The 17,280-nt window shown below is 46.2% G+C and overlaps 1 protein-coding gene across 1 annotated transcript in view; it reads left to right on the top strand.

Annotated features, from left to right (window-relative positions):
• Positions 1 to 17,122, top strand: part of LOC135489876 (dynein axonemal assembly factor 9-like) — a 40,425-nt gene extending 23,303 nt beyond the window's left edge. Inside the window, exons 10-31 of the mRNA XM_064775485.1 lie at positions 7,577 to 7,622; positions 7,905 to 7,989; positions 9,005 to 9,087; positions 9,418 to 9,462; positions 9,836 to 9,993; positions 10,252 to 10,322; positions 10,560 to 10,701; positions 10,823 to 10,926; positions 11,086 to 11,232; positions 11,437 to 11,516; positions 11,783 to 11,881; positions 11,985 to 12,099; positions 12,273 to 12,361; positions 12,455 to 12,604; positions 12,878 to 13,003; positions 13,462 to 13,543; positions 13,752 to 13,840; positions 14,080 to 14,273; positions 14,579 to 14,653; positions 14,741 to 14,946; positions 16,385 to 16,450; positions 16,925 to 17,122. Of these exons, the coding sequence (XP_064631555.1) occupies positions 7,577 to 7,622; positions 7,905 to 7,989; positions 9,005 to 9,087; positions 9,418 to 9,462; positions 9,836 to 9,993; positions 10,252 to 10,322; positions 10,560 to 10,701; positions 10,823 to 10,926; positions 11,086 to 11,232; positions 11,437 to 11,516; positions 11,783 to 11,881; positions 11,985 to 12,099; positions 12,273 to 12,361; positions 12,455 to 12,604; positions 12,878 to 13,003; positions 13,462 to 13,543; positions 13,752 to 13,840; positions 14,080 to 14,273; positions 14,579 to 14,653; positions 14,741 to 14,946; positions 16,385 to 16,450; positions 16,925 to 17,122 (2,450 nt within the window). The remainder of the gene's footprint in view (positions 1 to 7,576; positions 7,623 to 7,904; positions 7,990 to 9,004; positions 9,088 to 9,417; positions 9,463 to 9,835; positions 9,994 to 10,251; positions 10,323 to 10,559; positions 10,702 to 10,822; positions 10,927 to 11,085; positions 11,233 to 11,436; positions 11,517 to 11,782; positions 11,882 to 11,984; positions 12,100 to 12,272; positions 12,362 to 12,454; positions 12,605 to 12,877; positions 13,004 to 13,461; positions 13,544 to 13,751; positions 13,841 to 14,079; positions 14,274 to 14,578; positions 14,654 to 14,740; positions 14,947 to 16,384; positions 16,451 to 16,924) is intronic.
• The last annotated feature ends 158 nt before the right edge of the window (positions 17,123 to 17,280 follow it).

The raw sequence follows: 17,280 nt of genomic DNA, 5'->3' as shown, positions 1-17,280 counted from the left end.
TATCTGTCGCTGTTGCTCTTATCCAGCAAAAACAAATGGTCACAAAAAAAGCCAGCTTTCTTCCACCCAGTAATCATACTGTTTATGACACCCCTGGGATTAGCTGTCATGACAAATAGGAATGATCTCTCAAAACACTCAGGTGGCAGTGACGGCTCTGGTAAGCTTGTGTAAGCCCGGCTGGATGAGGTGCACTTCCTAACATACGAGTGTGTCACTATCGCACAATAGAAATGTGTCTTGGTGTGATATTGAATACCCACATGTTCTTCATGATCAGCCAAGGTGTGGGGGCGTGTGTCTGGTGCCCTTTCCCCTTTGATCCGTGCCTGGTAGCTCAACGGGTGTACACGACAACCAGATGCTGAAACCATTTGATAAACTAGATCACATAAACTGACCATTTGTCTCGATCTATGAGACTTGGGCCGTCATGCCATCCTCATCCTGACTTACGACCTACTCTGTCCAGATAAAAGTGATAAATATCGCTTGTGTGTGTGACTGCGGTCATGATTCTCCTGGGCTGTCTCTTTCCGTATCGAGTCTATTAATCTCAGACGACTCTGGTCGTGTTTTTCGAAACTTTCCTGTGGCTCAGTGGCTTGTTATGATCAATGGTCAGATGGAATAATACAGCATGTTGTCTAGACAGATAGAAAAGCCATAATTGCCAAGTCTCAGCTAATTCGTGTGCATAACAACTGCACTGCAGCACTGAGTGTGACCGCATTTCTATTTTCTGGGACCACCAGTAATTACGAACGGTGTACCTCTTTAAGATGTTGATATGATTAGGCCGGACGCGATTACAGATGATCGCCTGTGGCAGGTCATCAAGATCGCACCCACGGGAAATAGACCTGACAACTTCATCAAGATCGCACCCACGGGAAATAGACCTGACAACTTCATCAAGATCGCACCCACGGGAAATAGACCTGACAACTTCATCAAGATCGCACCCACGGGAAATAGACCTGACAACTTCATCAAGATCGCACCCACGGGAAATAGACCAGACAACTTCATCAAGATCGCACCCGCGGGAAATAGGCCTGACAACTTCATCAAGATCGCACCCGCGGGAAATAGACCTGACAACTTCATCAAGATCGCACCCACGGGAAATAGACCTGACAACTTCATCAAGATCGCACCCGCGGGAAATAGACCTGACAACTTCATCAAGATCGCACCCACGGGAATGTCTTCATTCATGATCTGCCAATCGGCTCGCTTTGTACAGTTTTGATCGAAATCGGCCAAGTTGCATTGTATATATTGGGATTTTAGAATGTTAATCAAATCTGACTTCTGCAGTGGATGGGTGGAGGTGTTTCATTGCAATGACTAGTCTGCCAAAATGAAAATTTCGAAATTTTTCGAATGCTTGGCATTGCTATCCACTGATCCATATCAGCTGGCGCAGGCGGAAAAAACTTCAGCAGTGAAAGGGTTAAACACAAACATTGCCGCGACAAAGTGTCATCAGTGTTTGCTGATCTAAAAGTTATAAAATGATAGCGTTCATCCGCGAAAGTCTCTCGTTATAAATGGGGGAACGCTCAAATGATATTGCTCTGGCATGATAAGAATCCTTCCAGCAAATAATTGCAAAGTCTGTGATATTTGAAGAGAAAGGGCTTGGTCCTCATCAATCTTGTGCAATGGCCGACAATGTGAGGCACGCCATGATGCGTTAAACCTTTTGGAAGTATTATTAATCCTCACAACTTTGATGTGGTGCGTTGCAGAAATGGTCTAATGGTGTTCAGATTATAGAGTTGGTCATCTGGAAATGTCATGAGGTGCCTGATTATTCACTGATTACTATTTAGGGTTTGGTATGATTTTCAACCCTGATTTGTCTTGAATGTGATGCTGTGATGAGTTCTCGCAAAACCTCCATGAAATGTTAACATGTGGTAAACTGTAACAACAGCCTGACGTCTGCTTCCCTGTAGGTGGAGGATCCATGAAGGCTCTCCCATCTCAGAGCCCTGTCATTTCCCTCACAAACGGATGTCGCTTTATCTATCCTGGCTCAACGGGTGGCCTGATGAGGACAATATCATCAAAGGAAGGTAATCCTACCCATAGAAGGATGTCACCGAGGCCATGCAAAATCAATTGATTGTGTTACGGTCGAGAAGACCTTGTTACGGACAGTATTCAAACCTACAAACCTAAATGGTGCACAAACCAGTGATTTTCGTTGCCACAACCTGTGACGAAACCATATGGAATAATTGTGATTTAGATGTAGCTGCTGATCGGTCGAAGTGACTAAATATCGCTGGTTTACATTACGCTTAAGGCTGACAGACAAGCACACCACTGGTAGAGCTGGACTTTCCCAGCAATCTCTGGACATTTCTCACTGACAAGCTGTGTCGGCGATCTTCTTGATTGGTGGCCTAAATTGGCACAAAGAGGTGCTGGAAACAATGTTTAATTTTTACATGGCCTCATGTTTTTCTTGTCACTTTGACATGAGAGACCCAAGTCGTCTGAAGAAGGACTCAGACAGGGGGTCGGGGATGAGTTGACAAGACAGTGGGTCATCATGATTGACCTTTGTTTGATCTAGCAGAGAGTTGATAGGAAATCAGAGCCAAGAAGATTGGATGGTTGTCTTCTTTGGTAGGATCAAATAACAAACTGGATGAGTTGATCTGTTAGCCCTGTTATCCCAGGCGGCTGTGGATCAAAGCACCCCCCTTGAGAACATTGGAGACTTCGATTTGATTCCAAGAATTGAGCTGAACTGTAGTGAAGATGTCATTGGTGCAAAAAACTTCTTCATTTGACCTCAATTCAAAATACTAGTCCATAGGTAAAGGCTACGTGTGCACTGTTTGATGTCCTTAGGTAGGATCAGTTTCAAGAGGTCAAAGGGAGATAAGTGGTTAATTAGGAAATTCATTATGACTCTGAGTAATCCCCCATTCATGACAGTGGGACAACAATGACAGGGGGGGGGGGGGGGTGATGTAGGAAATGGATTAGACCTGTTGTTGTTAAGCTGCTCAAAACACTTCATAATGGCCATCATAACAGCTACTGTAGGTAATTTACTTAAGATATGTCACTGAAGAGTAAAGTCCATCTGATGCAGACATAACATTTACAAATGGACTATAGTTGAAATAGACCAGGAACCAGCAGGGCAACTCGTTTCTCAAGAGACTAGCTGCCTTCCCCAGCCTGCCATAATAGACCAGGAACCAGCAGGGCAACTCGTTTCTCAAGAGACTAGCTCCCTTCCCCAGCCTGCCATAATAGACCAGGAACCAGCAGGGCAACTCATTTCTCAAGAGACTAGCTCCCTTCCCCAGCCTGCCATAATAGACCAGGAACCAGCAGGGCAACTCATTTCTCAAGAGACTAGCTCCCTTCCCACCCTGCCATAATAGACCAGGAACCAGCAGGGCAACTCATTTCTCAAGAGACTAGCTGCCTTCCCCAGCCTGCCATAATAGACCAGGAACCAGCAGGGCAACTCATTTCTCAAGAGACTAGCTCCCTTCCCCAGCCTGCCATAATAGACCAGGAACCAGCAGGGCAACTCATTTCTCAAGAGACTAGCTCCCTTCCCACCCTGCCATAATAGACCAGGAACCAGCAGGGCAACTCATTTCTCAAGAGACTAGCTGCCTTCCCCAGCCTGCCATAATAGACCAGGAACCAGCAGGGCAACTCGTTTCTCAAGAGACTAGCTCCCTTCCCCAGCCTGCCATAATAGACCAGGAACCAGCAGGGCAACTCGTTTCTCAAGAGACTAGCTGCCTTCCCCAGCCTGCCATAATAGACCAGGAACCAGCAGGGCAACTCATTTCTCAAGAGACTAGCTCCCTTCCCCAGCCTGCCATAATAGACCAGGAACCAGCAGGGCAACTCATTTCTCAAGAGACTAGCTCCCTTCCCCACCCTGCCATAATAGACCAGGAACCAGCAGGGCAACTCATTTCTCAAGAGACTAGCTCCCTTCCCCACCCTGCCATAATAGGCCAGGAACCAGCAGGGCAACTCATTTCTCAAGAGACTAGCTCCCTTCCCCACCCTGCCAGAATAGACCAGGGACCAGCAGGGCAACTCGTTTCTCATGAGACTAGCTCCCTTCCCCACCCTGCCATAATAGACCAGGAACCAGCAGGGCAACTCATTTCTCAAGAGACTAGCTCCCTTCCCCACCCTGCCATAATAGACCAGGAACCAATAGGGCAACTCGTTTCTCAAGAGACTAGCTCCCTTCCCCACCCTGCCATAATAGACCAGGAACCAGCAGGGCAACTCGTTTCTCAAGAGACTAGCTCCCTTCCCCAGCCTGCCATAATAGACCAGGCACCAGCAGGGCAACTCGTTTCTCAAGAGACTAGCTCCCTTCCCCACCCTGCCATAATAGACCAGGAACCAGCAGGGCAACTCATTTCTCAAGAGACTAGCTCCCTTCCCACCCTGCCATAATAGACCAGGAACCAGCAGGGCAACTCATTTCTCAAGAGACTAGCTGCCTTCCCCAGCCTGCCATAATAGACCAGGAACCAGCAGGGCAACTCATTTCTCAAGAGACTAGCTCCCTTCCCCAGCCTGCCATAATAGACCAGGAACCAGCAGGGCAACTCATTTCTCAAGAGACTAGCTCCCTTCCCACCCTGCCATAATAGACCAGGAACCAGCAGGGCAACTCATTTCTCAAGAGACTAGCTGCCTTCCCCAGCCTGCCATAATAGACCAGGAACCAGCAGGGCAACTCGTTTCTCAAGAGACTAGCTCCCTTCCCCAGCCTGCCATAATAGACCAGGAACCAGCAGGGCAACTCGTTTCTCAAGAGACTAGCTGCCTTCCCCAGCCTGCCATAATAGACCAGGAACCAGCAGGGCAACTCATTTCTCAAGAGACTAGCTCCCTTCCCCAGCCTGCCATAATAGACCAGGAACCAGCAGGGCAACTCATTTCTCAAGAGACTAGCTCCCTTCCCCACCCTGCCATAATAGACCAGGAACCAGCAGGGCAACTCATTTCTCAAGAGACTAGCTCCCTTCCCCACCCTGCCATAATAGGCCAGGAACCAGCAGGGCAACTCATTTCTCAAGAGACTAGCTCCCTTCCCCACCCTGCCAGAATAGACCAGGGACCAGCAGGGCAACTCGTTTCTCATGAGACTAGCTCCCTTCCCCACCCTGCCATAATAGACCAGGAACCAGCAGGGCAACTCATTTCTCAAGAGACTAGCTCCCTTCCCCACCCTGCCATAATAGACCAGGAACCAGCAGGGCAACTCGTTTCTCAAGAGACTAGCTCCCTTCCCCACCCTGCCATAATAGACCAGGAACCAGCAGGGCAACTCGTTTCTCAAGAGACTAGCTCCCTTCCCCAGCCTGCCATAATAGACCAGGAACCAGCAGGGCAACTCATTTCTCAAGAGACTAGCTCCCTTCCCCACCCTGCCATAATAGACCAGGAACCAGCAGGGCAACTCATTTCTCAAGAGACTAGCTCCCTTCCCCACCCTGCCATAATAGACCAGGAACCAGCAGGGCAACTCATTTCTCAAGAGACTAGCTGCCTTCCCCAGCCTGCCAGAATAGACCAGGGACCAGCAGGGCAACTCGTTTCTCAAGAGACTAGCTGCCTTCCCCAGCCTGCCAGAATAGACCAGGGACCAGCAGGGCAACTCGTTTCTCAAGAGACTAGCTCCCTTCCCCACCCTGCCATAATAGACCAGGAACCAGCAGGGCAACTCGTTTCTCAAGAGACTAGCTCCCTTCCCCACCCTGCCATAATAGACCAGGAACCAACAGGGCAACTCATTTCTCAAGAGACTAGCTCCCTTCCCCACCCTGCCAGAATAGACCAGGAACCAGCAGGGCAACTCGTTTCTCAAGAGACTAGCTCCCTTCCCCACCCTGCCATAATAGACCAGGAACCAGCAGGTCAACTCGTTTCTCAAGAGACTAGCTCCCTTCCCCACCCTGCCATAATAGACAAGGAACCAGCAGGGCAACTCATTTCTCAAGAGACTAGCTCCCTTCCCCACCCTGCCATAATAGACCAGGAACCAGCAGGGCAACTCGTTTCTCAAGAGACTAGCTCCCTTCCCCACCCTGCCATAATAGACCAGGAACCAGCAGGGCAACTCATTTCTCAAGAGACTAGCTCCCTTCCCCACCCTGCCATAATAGACCAGGAACCAGCAGGGCAACTCGTTTCTCAAGAGACTAGCTCCCTTCCCCACCCTGCCATAATAGACCAGGAACCAGCAGGGCAACTCATTTCTCAAGAGACTAGCTCCCTTCCCCACCCTGCCAGAATAGACCAGGAACCAGCAGGGCAACTCGTTTCTCAAGAGACTAGCTCCCTTCCCCACCCTGCCATAATAGACCAGGAACCAGCAGGGCAACTCATTTCTCAAGAGACTAGCTCCCTTCCCCAGCCTGCCATAATAGACCAGGAACCAGCAGGGCAACTCATTTCTCAAGAGACTAGCTCCCTTCCCCAGCCTGCCATAATAGACCAGGAACCAGCAGGGCAACTCATTTCTCAAGAGACTAGCTCCCTTCCCCACCCTGCCATAATAGACCAGGAACCAGCAGGGCAACTCATTTCTCAAGAGACTAGCTCCCTTCCCCACCCTGCCATAATAGACCAGGAACCAGCAGGGCAACTCGTTTCTCAAGAGACTAGCTCCCTTCCCCAGCCTGCCATAATAGACCAGGCACCAGCAGGGCAACTCGTTTCTCAAGAGACTAGCTCCCTTCCCCACCCTGCCATAATAGACCAGGAACCAGCAGGGCAACTCATTTCTCAAGAGACTAGCTCCCTTCCCCACCCTGCCATAATAGACCAGGAACCAGCAGGGCAACTCATTTCTCAAGAGACTAGCTCCCTTCCCCACCCTGCCATAATAGACCAGGAACCAGCAGGGCAACTCGTTTCTCAAGAGACTAGCTCCCTTCCCCAGCCTGCCATAATAGACCAGGCACCAGCAGGGCAACTCGTTTCTCAAGAGACTAGCTCCCTTCCCCAGCCTGCCATAATAGACCAGGAACCAGCAGGGTAACTCGTTTCTCAAGAGACTAGCTCCCTTCCCCACCCTACCATAACATAGAACACATACTTGCATAACTCATCTTCTTTCTATGATCCAGAAATGCTAGGGTACATTTCATTACAACCACTTCAGATTCATTTATGCGCATCTTGAAAATCCATTGGCATCTCCAATGAACCAACGACATCCTGCCAGCCGATGAGATGGTCAGTGCACTGAACAAGTTGATATTGATCATTCTTAACGGCTAGAGCTATCCTTGAGTGCAGCGGGTATTTGATGGGTGGTTGGTCAGACAATCGGTGTACTCTTAGCTAAAAAGAATGAGGAGCTCTGATGAAGTTCTGTAGTCACTGTCGTAAATGAATATCTACATGTACTTCCTTTTGAGCGAATGTACAGAAAGTACAGGGCAGATTTGTTCAAAGTTTTGGTTTTACTGTCTTAGGGGAGGTTTGAGTGGTCATGGTTGTTTGTTCCATTTGTGGCTGATTTTGTTTGTTTGTTTATGTTTTGCAGTGACAGAGAAGATGAGACAGCCACAAGATCATCACAAGGACACTAAGTAAGTCACATCTCTCACAATCAATTAGATTCAAAAATATTTTTGTGACTGAGTCTAGAAGTTTTGCCTCTCCAAGACCAAAGTGGATAAAAAACTTTTTTTGGCGATTTGTGAAAATTTCTGAAATTTTTTTCTGAACTTCAGTTTCTCCATTCTCCATTCTCAATTCTTCCTGGCAGATAACTGAAATTAGAAGATTTAAGATTTCAGATATTCAAATATATAAGCATTATTATAAATCTTTGACTTGGAAAACCTCCTGTGATACATGTTTCTCTGCAGGTTGTTGACTATCCTCTACACGATGGCGGTCGATGCCCTTCTCTCAGGCCTTGATGTTTACGCTGCTTCCTTCAGTCAGACACAGGTAAGTGAAAAAAGAGATCAGAAAAGTATGGCATCCGCAGGGCGGGGGTAGCCCTCTCCACACCCAAATGCTAGTCTTAAACACTCCCTGGGCTTGTCCTCTCTTCATGTAACAGTCTGGCAGCTTGTCCTCTCTTCATGTAACAGTCTGGCAGCTTGTCCTCTCTTCATGTAACAGTCTGGCAGCTTGTCCTCTCTTCGTGTAATAGTCTGGCAGCTTGTCCTCTCTTCATGTAACAGTCTGGCAGCTTGTCCTCTCTTCATGTAACAGTCTGGCAGCTTGTCCTCTCTTCATGTAACAGTCTGGCAGCTTGTCCTCTCTTCATGTAATAGTCTGGCAGCTTGTCCTCTCTTCATGTAACAGTCTGGCAGCTTGTCCTCTCTTCATGTAACAGTCTGGCAGCTTGTCCTCTCTTCATGTAACAGTCTGGCAGCTTGTCCTCTCTTCATGTAACAGTCTGGCAGCTTGTCCTCTCTTCATGTAACAGTCTGGCAGCTTGTCCTCTCTTCATGTAATAGTCTGGCAGCTTGTCCTCTCTTCATGTAACAGTCTGGCAGCTTGTCCTCTCTTCATGTAACAGTCTGGCCAGAGATGACTTCATTGGCAGGCAGAAGAACTCCAGGGCACTGGAAAAGGCTTTGAACACAGATATAGAAAATGAAGAGCTTCTATTTTTTGTGAGAGCATCAACATTGTCAATAATCTCTGCTATAGCCCTGAAGACACAGTCATAATCAGAGACTCTCATATCCGTGCGATATGCATTTCAGTTGCTGCAATGAATCAAGAGGCACTGACAATCTGAGATGGTGGGGCCATCTATAATTTCCAGAGTGAACTACTCTGTGGTCAATGGGTGATATGAATAAAGGCTAGCAAATGCTTTTACTTCAATTTTGTACAGAAAGGCCAAGTGTAAATGTACATGGAGTTTTAGATAAAAGCATTTACTACTCTTTATTCATATCACCCATTGTGTGGTATAGGGCATTGAAGAACGAGTTGTCTCTTTCAGGCGGAGCGACACGTGTTGAACCATCTCCAGACAGCGGCAGAAGCTCACAAGCTGCAACTCGGCAAGAACTTCATCACAAACAGGTATGGCGAGAGTCGAGCGTATTGGAACAAATGCAACACTTTGATAGTGATTTCTGGCAGCAACAGAAGAGAAGTCACAGTGCTGAGGCCAGTGGTCTTTCACTAAGTGCACCCTACAATCTGCAGAGAATGCCACACTTTCAATTCGTACACTGGGATATCGGGTATATTCAGAAGAAGATCCAAATACACATCACAAATATTCCTGATAGCTCAGCTTTGGCCTCTACTCGTGAAGGTATAGACCCCATTAGGTTTAAGCTGGAAACCTCTAAAATGTGGTTTTACAAAAACCTTCATTCCTCTCACAAGGCTTTGTTTCTTTTCCAGCAATAATGTTGAGTTCAGGATAGAAGCATTTGACAACCTGGGCAGGTTAGTAGGAAGAGTCTTAGGTCATCATATGAGAGTTCTCTTGAAAAGTGTGGATTACCGAGGTTATCCATGGTGTGGTTCTTAATACTGAAAAGTATCCTTACAATACGGCATAAAGGACAGACTTCAACTTAAGCCTTTTCCCACTTTGGATGTCACTACAGCCAAACTACGATAGACTCCAGCTGTTTCTCTTCTCGTCAAATGGGGGCACCACAAGCAATCTGAGGCATATCAACATGAATTCTTGTTTATTTTGAGAGTCACTGCAGACGTTAATGTTGATACGGGGGGGAAATTTAGTAACTTTTTTCAGGCCCTTTAAACACTGCTGTCACGAGACCTGAATTGTAAATTTGACTATTTCTTGCAGTCCCATTCCCCTGAAAGATGGAGAGCGTGTCCCCATGGTGAAGAGCGCCACTATATCCATCTATGACGTGCCGAGTACAGAGCACTCGGGTCAAACTCTCGGCTCGATCATGTTTGCTGAGTCATTCTTAGAGTCCAACATCCAAGTGCTCAACAAAGGTAAGGCAATCTAACGAAAACAACTTGTTTATTACTGCAAACTGCTACATTTTCCAACATTTGTTTATTTTTTGCAATTTGTGAAAATTTATGAAAAAAACAAAAAAATTCACAATTTGTATTTTTTAGATTTCAAGTTTCTTTCTGTTTTTCTGGTCATCAAAAATGTTTCTGTAATTTTCATTTTTTCATGCCGAGGTGATCTGTAAAATAAAAAGTGTGTCAAACGTGTCAAACGTGGCATTTTCTTTCTTTCAGACGGCTCGTTGTCTTGTGATGCCAGTCTGACCGTTCTCACGCATCATGTGCCTCATCACGCCACATGGATGGTAAGCCACTTAAGTAATATACAATAATATGTGACCTCTGGCTATAAAAGTACAAGAAAATATCAGCTCAAAATGAAGGGATTCTTCACTGCATTCATTCGCTTTTAACTGAATCCATTCCATTGACAGGAAGTTCTTGAGTTCCTGTCTGGATATCATGCATTGTTGGTAAACAATTCTCAAATTCTTGACTCATTTCCGGCAAGGCTGAGTCAAATATTTTTGTATGTTTTGCAGATGGAGAAATCTGATGTTGAGATGAAGGCTGATATCAACTCATTCCTGTCTGAACCGACCGGTGAGACGTTTGGCCACCTATTGATGAATGGAGACACTGCTGATCTGGTCCGAGCGGATTCAACCGCAACAAAACAAGAAGGTAAATATTACACCGAAAAAAGTGTTTCGCCATTCGTTACCGGACTCTACGTGGTGCTATGCTGTTTACTACGGCTTTCTACTGCGTCAAATAAACTTTTTTATGAATCGTATATTTGCAGGATCTCTGTATGCCTTTGATGGCGGCCTCATATTCAACCTCGTCCACGGCGATACTGTTGTCATCCCTCATAATGAGATTAAAGATGTGCAGTTCTATGACGGGGTGAGTCTACTCTCAATTTGACGATAGTTAAGTGACCAAAATAGAATTTATTCCTTTCTATTTTGTCAATTTTAAAATTCATGCTCCTTTAAGAAACACTAAAAAACTCTTACATATTTCATAAACTTTTTAAATATAAGCTTTTCTTCTATTTGCCAGGACTCTCCGAGTAACGTGATCCTAATGATAGTGAACTACGAGGTGACATTGCGAGCGTACCTACCTGACTGGCTGCTGCTGCCTACCAACAGACTGGTCATCACGATGAGCCCCAAGTCAAAGGCATCCAAAGCATTTTACTCAGAGGTGAGCGGACATTCATATGTTTAACACTCAAGCATGTAGATCTATGTGGACCGAAAGCCCTCTTCCAGCTGGTTATCTGAAAGCTTCAGTGCTAAAACAGCATGAAGACCATATTTAGGGGAAGGTAGGAACTCACTGAGGTGAGGAAGGATCACCACTGTCACCCTTGGCCGTTTCATTTATATCATATCATTTTCTGTACAGGTGTTGCCATTGTGGAGGAAGGAGGACCAGAAAATCTCGCTCAAGCACCTGGAGAAGTTAGACACAGATGTGGAATCTCTGTAAGTTGATAAATATGTACAGCCAACTTTTTGGCTTATGAAGAACGAACAAGTCATTCCCAAAGAGCGGGCTACATACGATTCACGAGGTCACTTTTCATGCTCACGTCGTGTTTTCAGGCCTAAGTCGGTCAACTCGTGACAAGTGAAACATGACAAGTGACAATGTGACGCTCAATATAACTCTGGCATTATTGAAGTGCTTAAGCAGTGCAACCTGGAAAGGAGCATTACAATACTAAATTCCATTCTTTTTGTATTTTCAGCTATGCATTTCTGCAGCTTCATCACTCGATGTCGTCCCACCATCCGTTATCAACTAGTCCGTTGAAGAAAGTGAGCGGATTATTACCTGACTTTATGGAGTAAGTACAGCTGTCACTTGAGCAACACTGAAGAAGAAGAAGATCACTGTGCTGTTACATCTTCGGAGCTTTTGATTATTTCATACGTTGAATTCACTTGCAGGTTCCTTGGGCATTTCCTGGTGAGTAGTGTGGGAAGAGTCCCTGTTGATGCGAGTGACCTGCCGGTACTGCTTCAACAACCAGCAGAGATACACGAAGATAAAGATGCAGATGAGGTAGGTGACATTTTGCTTGCTTCCTCAGCCATGAGTGCGAGGGTCACCCTAGCTGAGGGTCACCCCAGCTGCTTTACTGTCAAAGGGTGGAGTTTTGCATATTTGACCGTTTTCTATCCAACATGCCCTATGTTGATAATTGTAATAGACTTGTCAATACTTAATGATTTCAGATTGTGGTGACTATAGTTAGTGGTATTCCTGGCAGCTACAAGGAGAGTCTGTGCAATGTACTCACCAATATGATCAAGGATGAAAGCAGGTAAGAAAACCACTGTTTGTCAATTTCAAACAACGCATCACTCTAGCGTACCCCCGGAAATCTTTGTAATTGGTTTTCCTATTCTTTCTCCAGGTGGCTAGTTTTCCGGCAGCCAATTGAAAACACCGATGCATTTAACGCCGAATCCCTCCAAAACTCACTTGCCGTAGCCCTCCAGGCTCAGAAGAGAAAACGTCCCGGTGTCGGTCGCAAACAGCTCAGAACACTAGTCTGTACCCCTGGGTAAGTCCTGGTGTCGGTCGCAAACAGCTCAGAACACTAGTCTGTACCCCTGGGTAAGTCCTGGTGTCGGTCGCAAACAGCTCAGAACACTAGTCTGTACCCCTGGGTAAGTCCCGGTGTCGGTCGCAAACAGCTCAGAACACTAGTCTGTACCCCTGGGTAAGTCCAAATCCGATTCAAGAAAACCAACCTTTGAAGTAATCCGATGAGTGGTTTTTGCGCCCCAAAACATCTCTAGTTAGCAAGTTCTTGATTCCTTCCATCTCCTTTCAGATTCACTAACGTCCTCGAGGTCGTCCAAGCAATCATGTGCCATCCTAACCATGAGGTCGCTGAACATTTGAAAATTGGTGCTGTGACCGTCTGCGTGGATCCTCTCAATGTTTACATGACTGACAGGTGCGTGGAGTTGATGTTATAATCATTTTCTTGATTTTCTTTTTTATTTCAGTCAATTTTCTCACTTTTGAGTCATGAAACATCGCCTGCTTCAGTCGATTAGCTGAAATTGTATTACTGACCAACAAAAATGACTTTCTCCATAATCGCGTGACTCTAAACCGGCCCCTTTGCTTTCGTTACCTAACTCCAGCCAGATGTATGAATGGGTACCAGTCAGAAATGCTCAGGTGGTAAGGCTGGTTTAGTGCCTCATCTGAGTTCTACTGAAAGATTTCAGCTGAGAATCAGGAATAAATGTAATGATATTGTGGATTGTGTATTTGATTGTCATCTACTGACAGTGGTTTACATGCTCTCTACAAAAGTTCCTGCAAACTTGCTAGATGCTACTGTAAGCTTATTCGGGAGACCTTTTGAAATGTATATCCATCTATGGTGTGTATTTCTTTTGCCAGGTTTACTTTTCCAAAACTCCTCGACCAATGCTCACAAGGCTTCGTCAACAACGTCATGTTCACCAGCTCCACAGATGCCAAGGTGAGTTGAGATATTTCGGTAGGTTTGAGCAAAGATTAAGATAGATGACGTCACAATGTCTAAACCCTGGGGTGTCCTGATCGCCGATGTATAAACATGACATAGGGGAGACATCACCCACGTACGTGACAACTGAATGTGACTTCGCTGGTAAGAATCGGGGGCACAGCCGTAAGCGATCTAACTGTTGATGTTGGCTTGTTTCCAGAACCGTGACCTTGCCTCCATCCAAGAACTCATCCGTGCTACCAACTCAGATGTTGCCTTCCTTCTGGCGAATAAGGGCGAGAGTCTCAGGTAGGTGTGCTGTCATTTATAGCTGCGGGGGGGGGAGGGGGGCCCATGAGTGTCCAAGTTCCAGCGTACAATGGGAGGTGAAGACTGTTAAAGACATCAACCAGCGCAGGGAGTCAATCACCATCATTTGTTAGGGATAATCTCACCAAAGCTGCACAGATAATAAAAATGGTGCTCATAATTTCAATGCATCTGTAAGATAATGAAATGATTACATGTGATACGTTGTCCACATTCAGATCCCAAGATGTTGATCTCGTCCTTTCTGAGTCTGCGTTCACATCGAGTAACATGAGCCGATCACGCCACCTTCTGTGTCCAGGATGGTCGTCCCTGCTCACCACCTCGCAGCCCGATACTCCCAGGATGGAGATGGTCTGTCTCCAGTTTGCTCTTCCCTTAGAACGGTCCAGGCTAGTCTCAAGGTTGAAAGGTAAGGCGGCAATAAGACCCGATTCCACTGCAGAGTTTTTGGTTTGGAATGCTGGCAATTGCCATCTTGGATGCCTGGTGATGTTGTTCCTAGGCTTTCTCCGGGTGTGGCTGAGCCAGAGAATTTTGGTGGACTGGACTGGAAGAAAGACTGTGACATGATCTGCCTTGCTGAGGACAGAACTGTATGGTGCTGCATCGTGATAGCTCAGGGTCACCCAAATGGCTGCATAGCTGCAGGTCCTGATGTCCTTGAAGCCCAACCATCATAAATAAACATACTAACTGTTTTCATTTGCTTCTCAGGTCTAAAGAGTTCCTTGTGCAAGTTCCCCTTCATCGGCAATGTCTACTTCATCAAGGGAAAAGTCAGGTTTACTGGTAGGTGGAGTTATCTTTGACAGTTATGTTACAAATCCAAGCTTTTTGCAATACTCAATACTACCATCTTCCCATTTCATGTTCAAGGTAACCCGAAGATGTTTGAAATTGACTACTGTACCAACACAGGCATTTTCCGCAGCACTCCGACAGACATGCAGCCAACTCCACCCTCAGCTCCAGGTAGCAATGGACCATCGAGGTTGAATGGTCATCAGCATTGTGTCGTCTTCACTGGTTGTGGGCTCGATGAGAACAAGATGAGAGACTGGCTCAGGTCTTGTGGCAAACAGGTATATAGTAGTTCTATTCCAGTCTTCACTGGTTGTGGGCTCGATGAGAACAAGATGAGAGACTGGCTCAGGTCTTGTGGCAAACAGGTATATAGTAGTTCTATTCCAGTCTTCACTGGTTGTGGTCTCGATGAGAACAAGATGAGAGACTGGCTCAGGTCTTGTGGCAAACAGGTATATAGTAGTTCTATTCCAGTCTTCACTGGTTGTGGGCTCGATGAGAACAAGATGAGAGACTGGCTCAGGTCTTGTGGCAAACAGGTATATAGTAGTTCTATTCCAGTCTTCACTGGTTGTGGGCTCGATGAGAACAAGATGAGAGACTGGCTCAGGTCTTGTGGCAAACAGGTATATAGTAGTTTTATTCCAGTCTTCACTGGTTGTGGGCTCGATGAGAACAAGATGAGAGACTGGCTCAGGTCTTGTGGCAAACAGGTAGATAGTAGTTCTATTCCAGTCTTCACTGGTTTTGGGCTCGATGAGAACAAGATGAGAGACTGGCTCAGGTCTTGTGGCAAACAGGTATATAGTAGTTCTATTCCTGTCTTCACTGGTTGTGGGCTCGATGAGAACAAGATGAGAAACTGGCTCAGGTCTTGTGGCAAACAGGTAGATAGTAGTTCTATTCCAGTCTTCACTGGTTGTGGGCTCGATGAGAACAAGATGAGAAACTGGCTCAGGTCTTGTGGCAAACAGGTAGATAGTAGTTCTATTCCAGTCTTCACTGGTTGTGGGCTCGATGAGAACAAGATGAGAAACTGGCTCAGGTCTTGTGGCAAACAGGTATACAGTAGTTCTATTCCAGGTTGCCTCAGCCCGGTTGTTCAAAACAGGTTTTGTCACTAGTGCTAGTGTTCAGTTGTTTTCTTGAGACCTTACGCACAGTTAACGCCAGCATTAGTCACCAAATTGCTTTGAACAACCTGGCCCTGAAGTCCTTTAGTATCAACAGCGCAGCCTCCGTCTTCTTAAGAGTTTGTTTGCTCTGCACTTGGAGCAGTTATTCCCAAGAGTTTCTCTTCACAGGAGGGATGAGTATAGACTGTGTGACCGCATGCGTGCCTGTTGGGGTTATTGGCCGTGTGACGCTGACTTCGGGGAGATCGGGATGCGCTGTGGCACAGCAAAACAGCACTTGACTGGTGATCAAGTAGTTGTGGGTCTGAGGCTCAGCCAGTGTCCTCATCACTTTGAGCTGGTCTGATATTATAACTTACGAGTGTATGTGTGCGTCGTGGTTTAACCGATAGGCTTCTGGACTAGCATGGGGTTTGAATGTAAAGTGCTTTGAGACAGCACAGTTGTACAGTATAAAGCACAAGATGTCCATTGTAGGCTACTGTCTACTTGTAGACTAGCAGGTTGGACTGCAAAGTCTGCCTGCTAAAATATTTTAGGCGACACTTTTGTATGACGTTATCTTCTCGCTGTTTTGTAGAAACCTACCTCAAAGGAGAGGAGAACCAAACAGAATCTGACCAATGAAGAAAAGATGAAAATACATGTAAGTCTCAGCTGGTGGATTTCATATTGACCCGAGTTGGCCTCAAAACACTGAACAAACACACTGTTAACAGAACACCCATGCTGTTATGAAGGACACCCATGCTGTTAACAGAACACCCATGCTGTTATGAAGGACACCCATGCTGTTATGAAGGACACCCATGCTGTTATGAAGAACACCCATGCTGTTATGAAGGACACCCATGCTGTTATGAAGGACACCCATGCTGTTATGAAGGACACAGAGTTTGGTGTCATATTGGTCATTTCCACTAAATTTGACCTCTTTAATTCGGATATTTCTCCTTTAGCCCCGAGGGTGGCATTCGTAAGAGCGGAAAGTGTCCTTCCATATGTTAAGAAAGAGAGTAGGCCTACTTGTTAGTTTAATGTCAAGGCTGACCGATTTGCAGTGTAAGCAATGTGTATGCATGTTGAAGCTCCATTTATACTGATCCCCTCTCCCTTCTAGGCTGAGCACCACCTGGACACCCTTCCAGAAGGCTGGTTCTATAACGGCACACAGTTCGTCAGTTTGGAAGGAGACCGCAGCGACCTACATCCCAACCTGGACGCATTCATCTCGGAATTCCTGGCAGTGAAGAACAGAGCTATTGATTCGTACAATCAGAGGATCGAGGCTGAGGAGTACCCCGATATGTTTGCTTGAACTTGTGGCAGTATCAATAATGGTCTTGCCACTGTAGCTCCCTCTTCGCTGCTGCAGGGTTTTGGCTGTACCGTACCTCTTGCCCGCACCCGCATAGACCAGGCAGCCTGGATCCAAATTTGGCCTCGGAAAAGTTTCATTATGAAATAGCTAGGATA

Source organism: Lineus longissimus, chromosome 6 (assembly GCF_910592395.1).
Source record: "Lineus longissimus chromosome 6, tnLinLong1.2, whole genome shotgun sequence".
NCBI classification, from domain to species: Eukaryota; Metazoa; Nemertea; class Pilidiophora; order Heteronemertea; family Lineidae; genus Lineus; species Lineus longissimus.
Note: the sequence above shows the minus strand (reverse complement) of the source record. Positions and strands in the feature narration are given on the sequence as shown.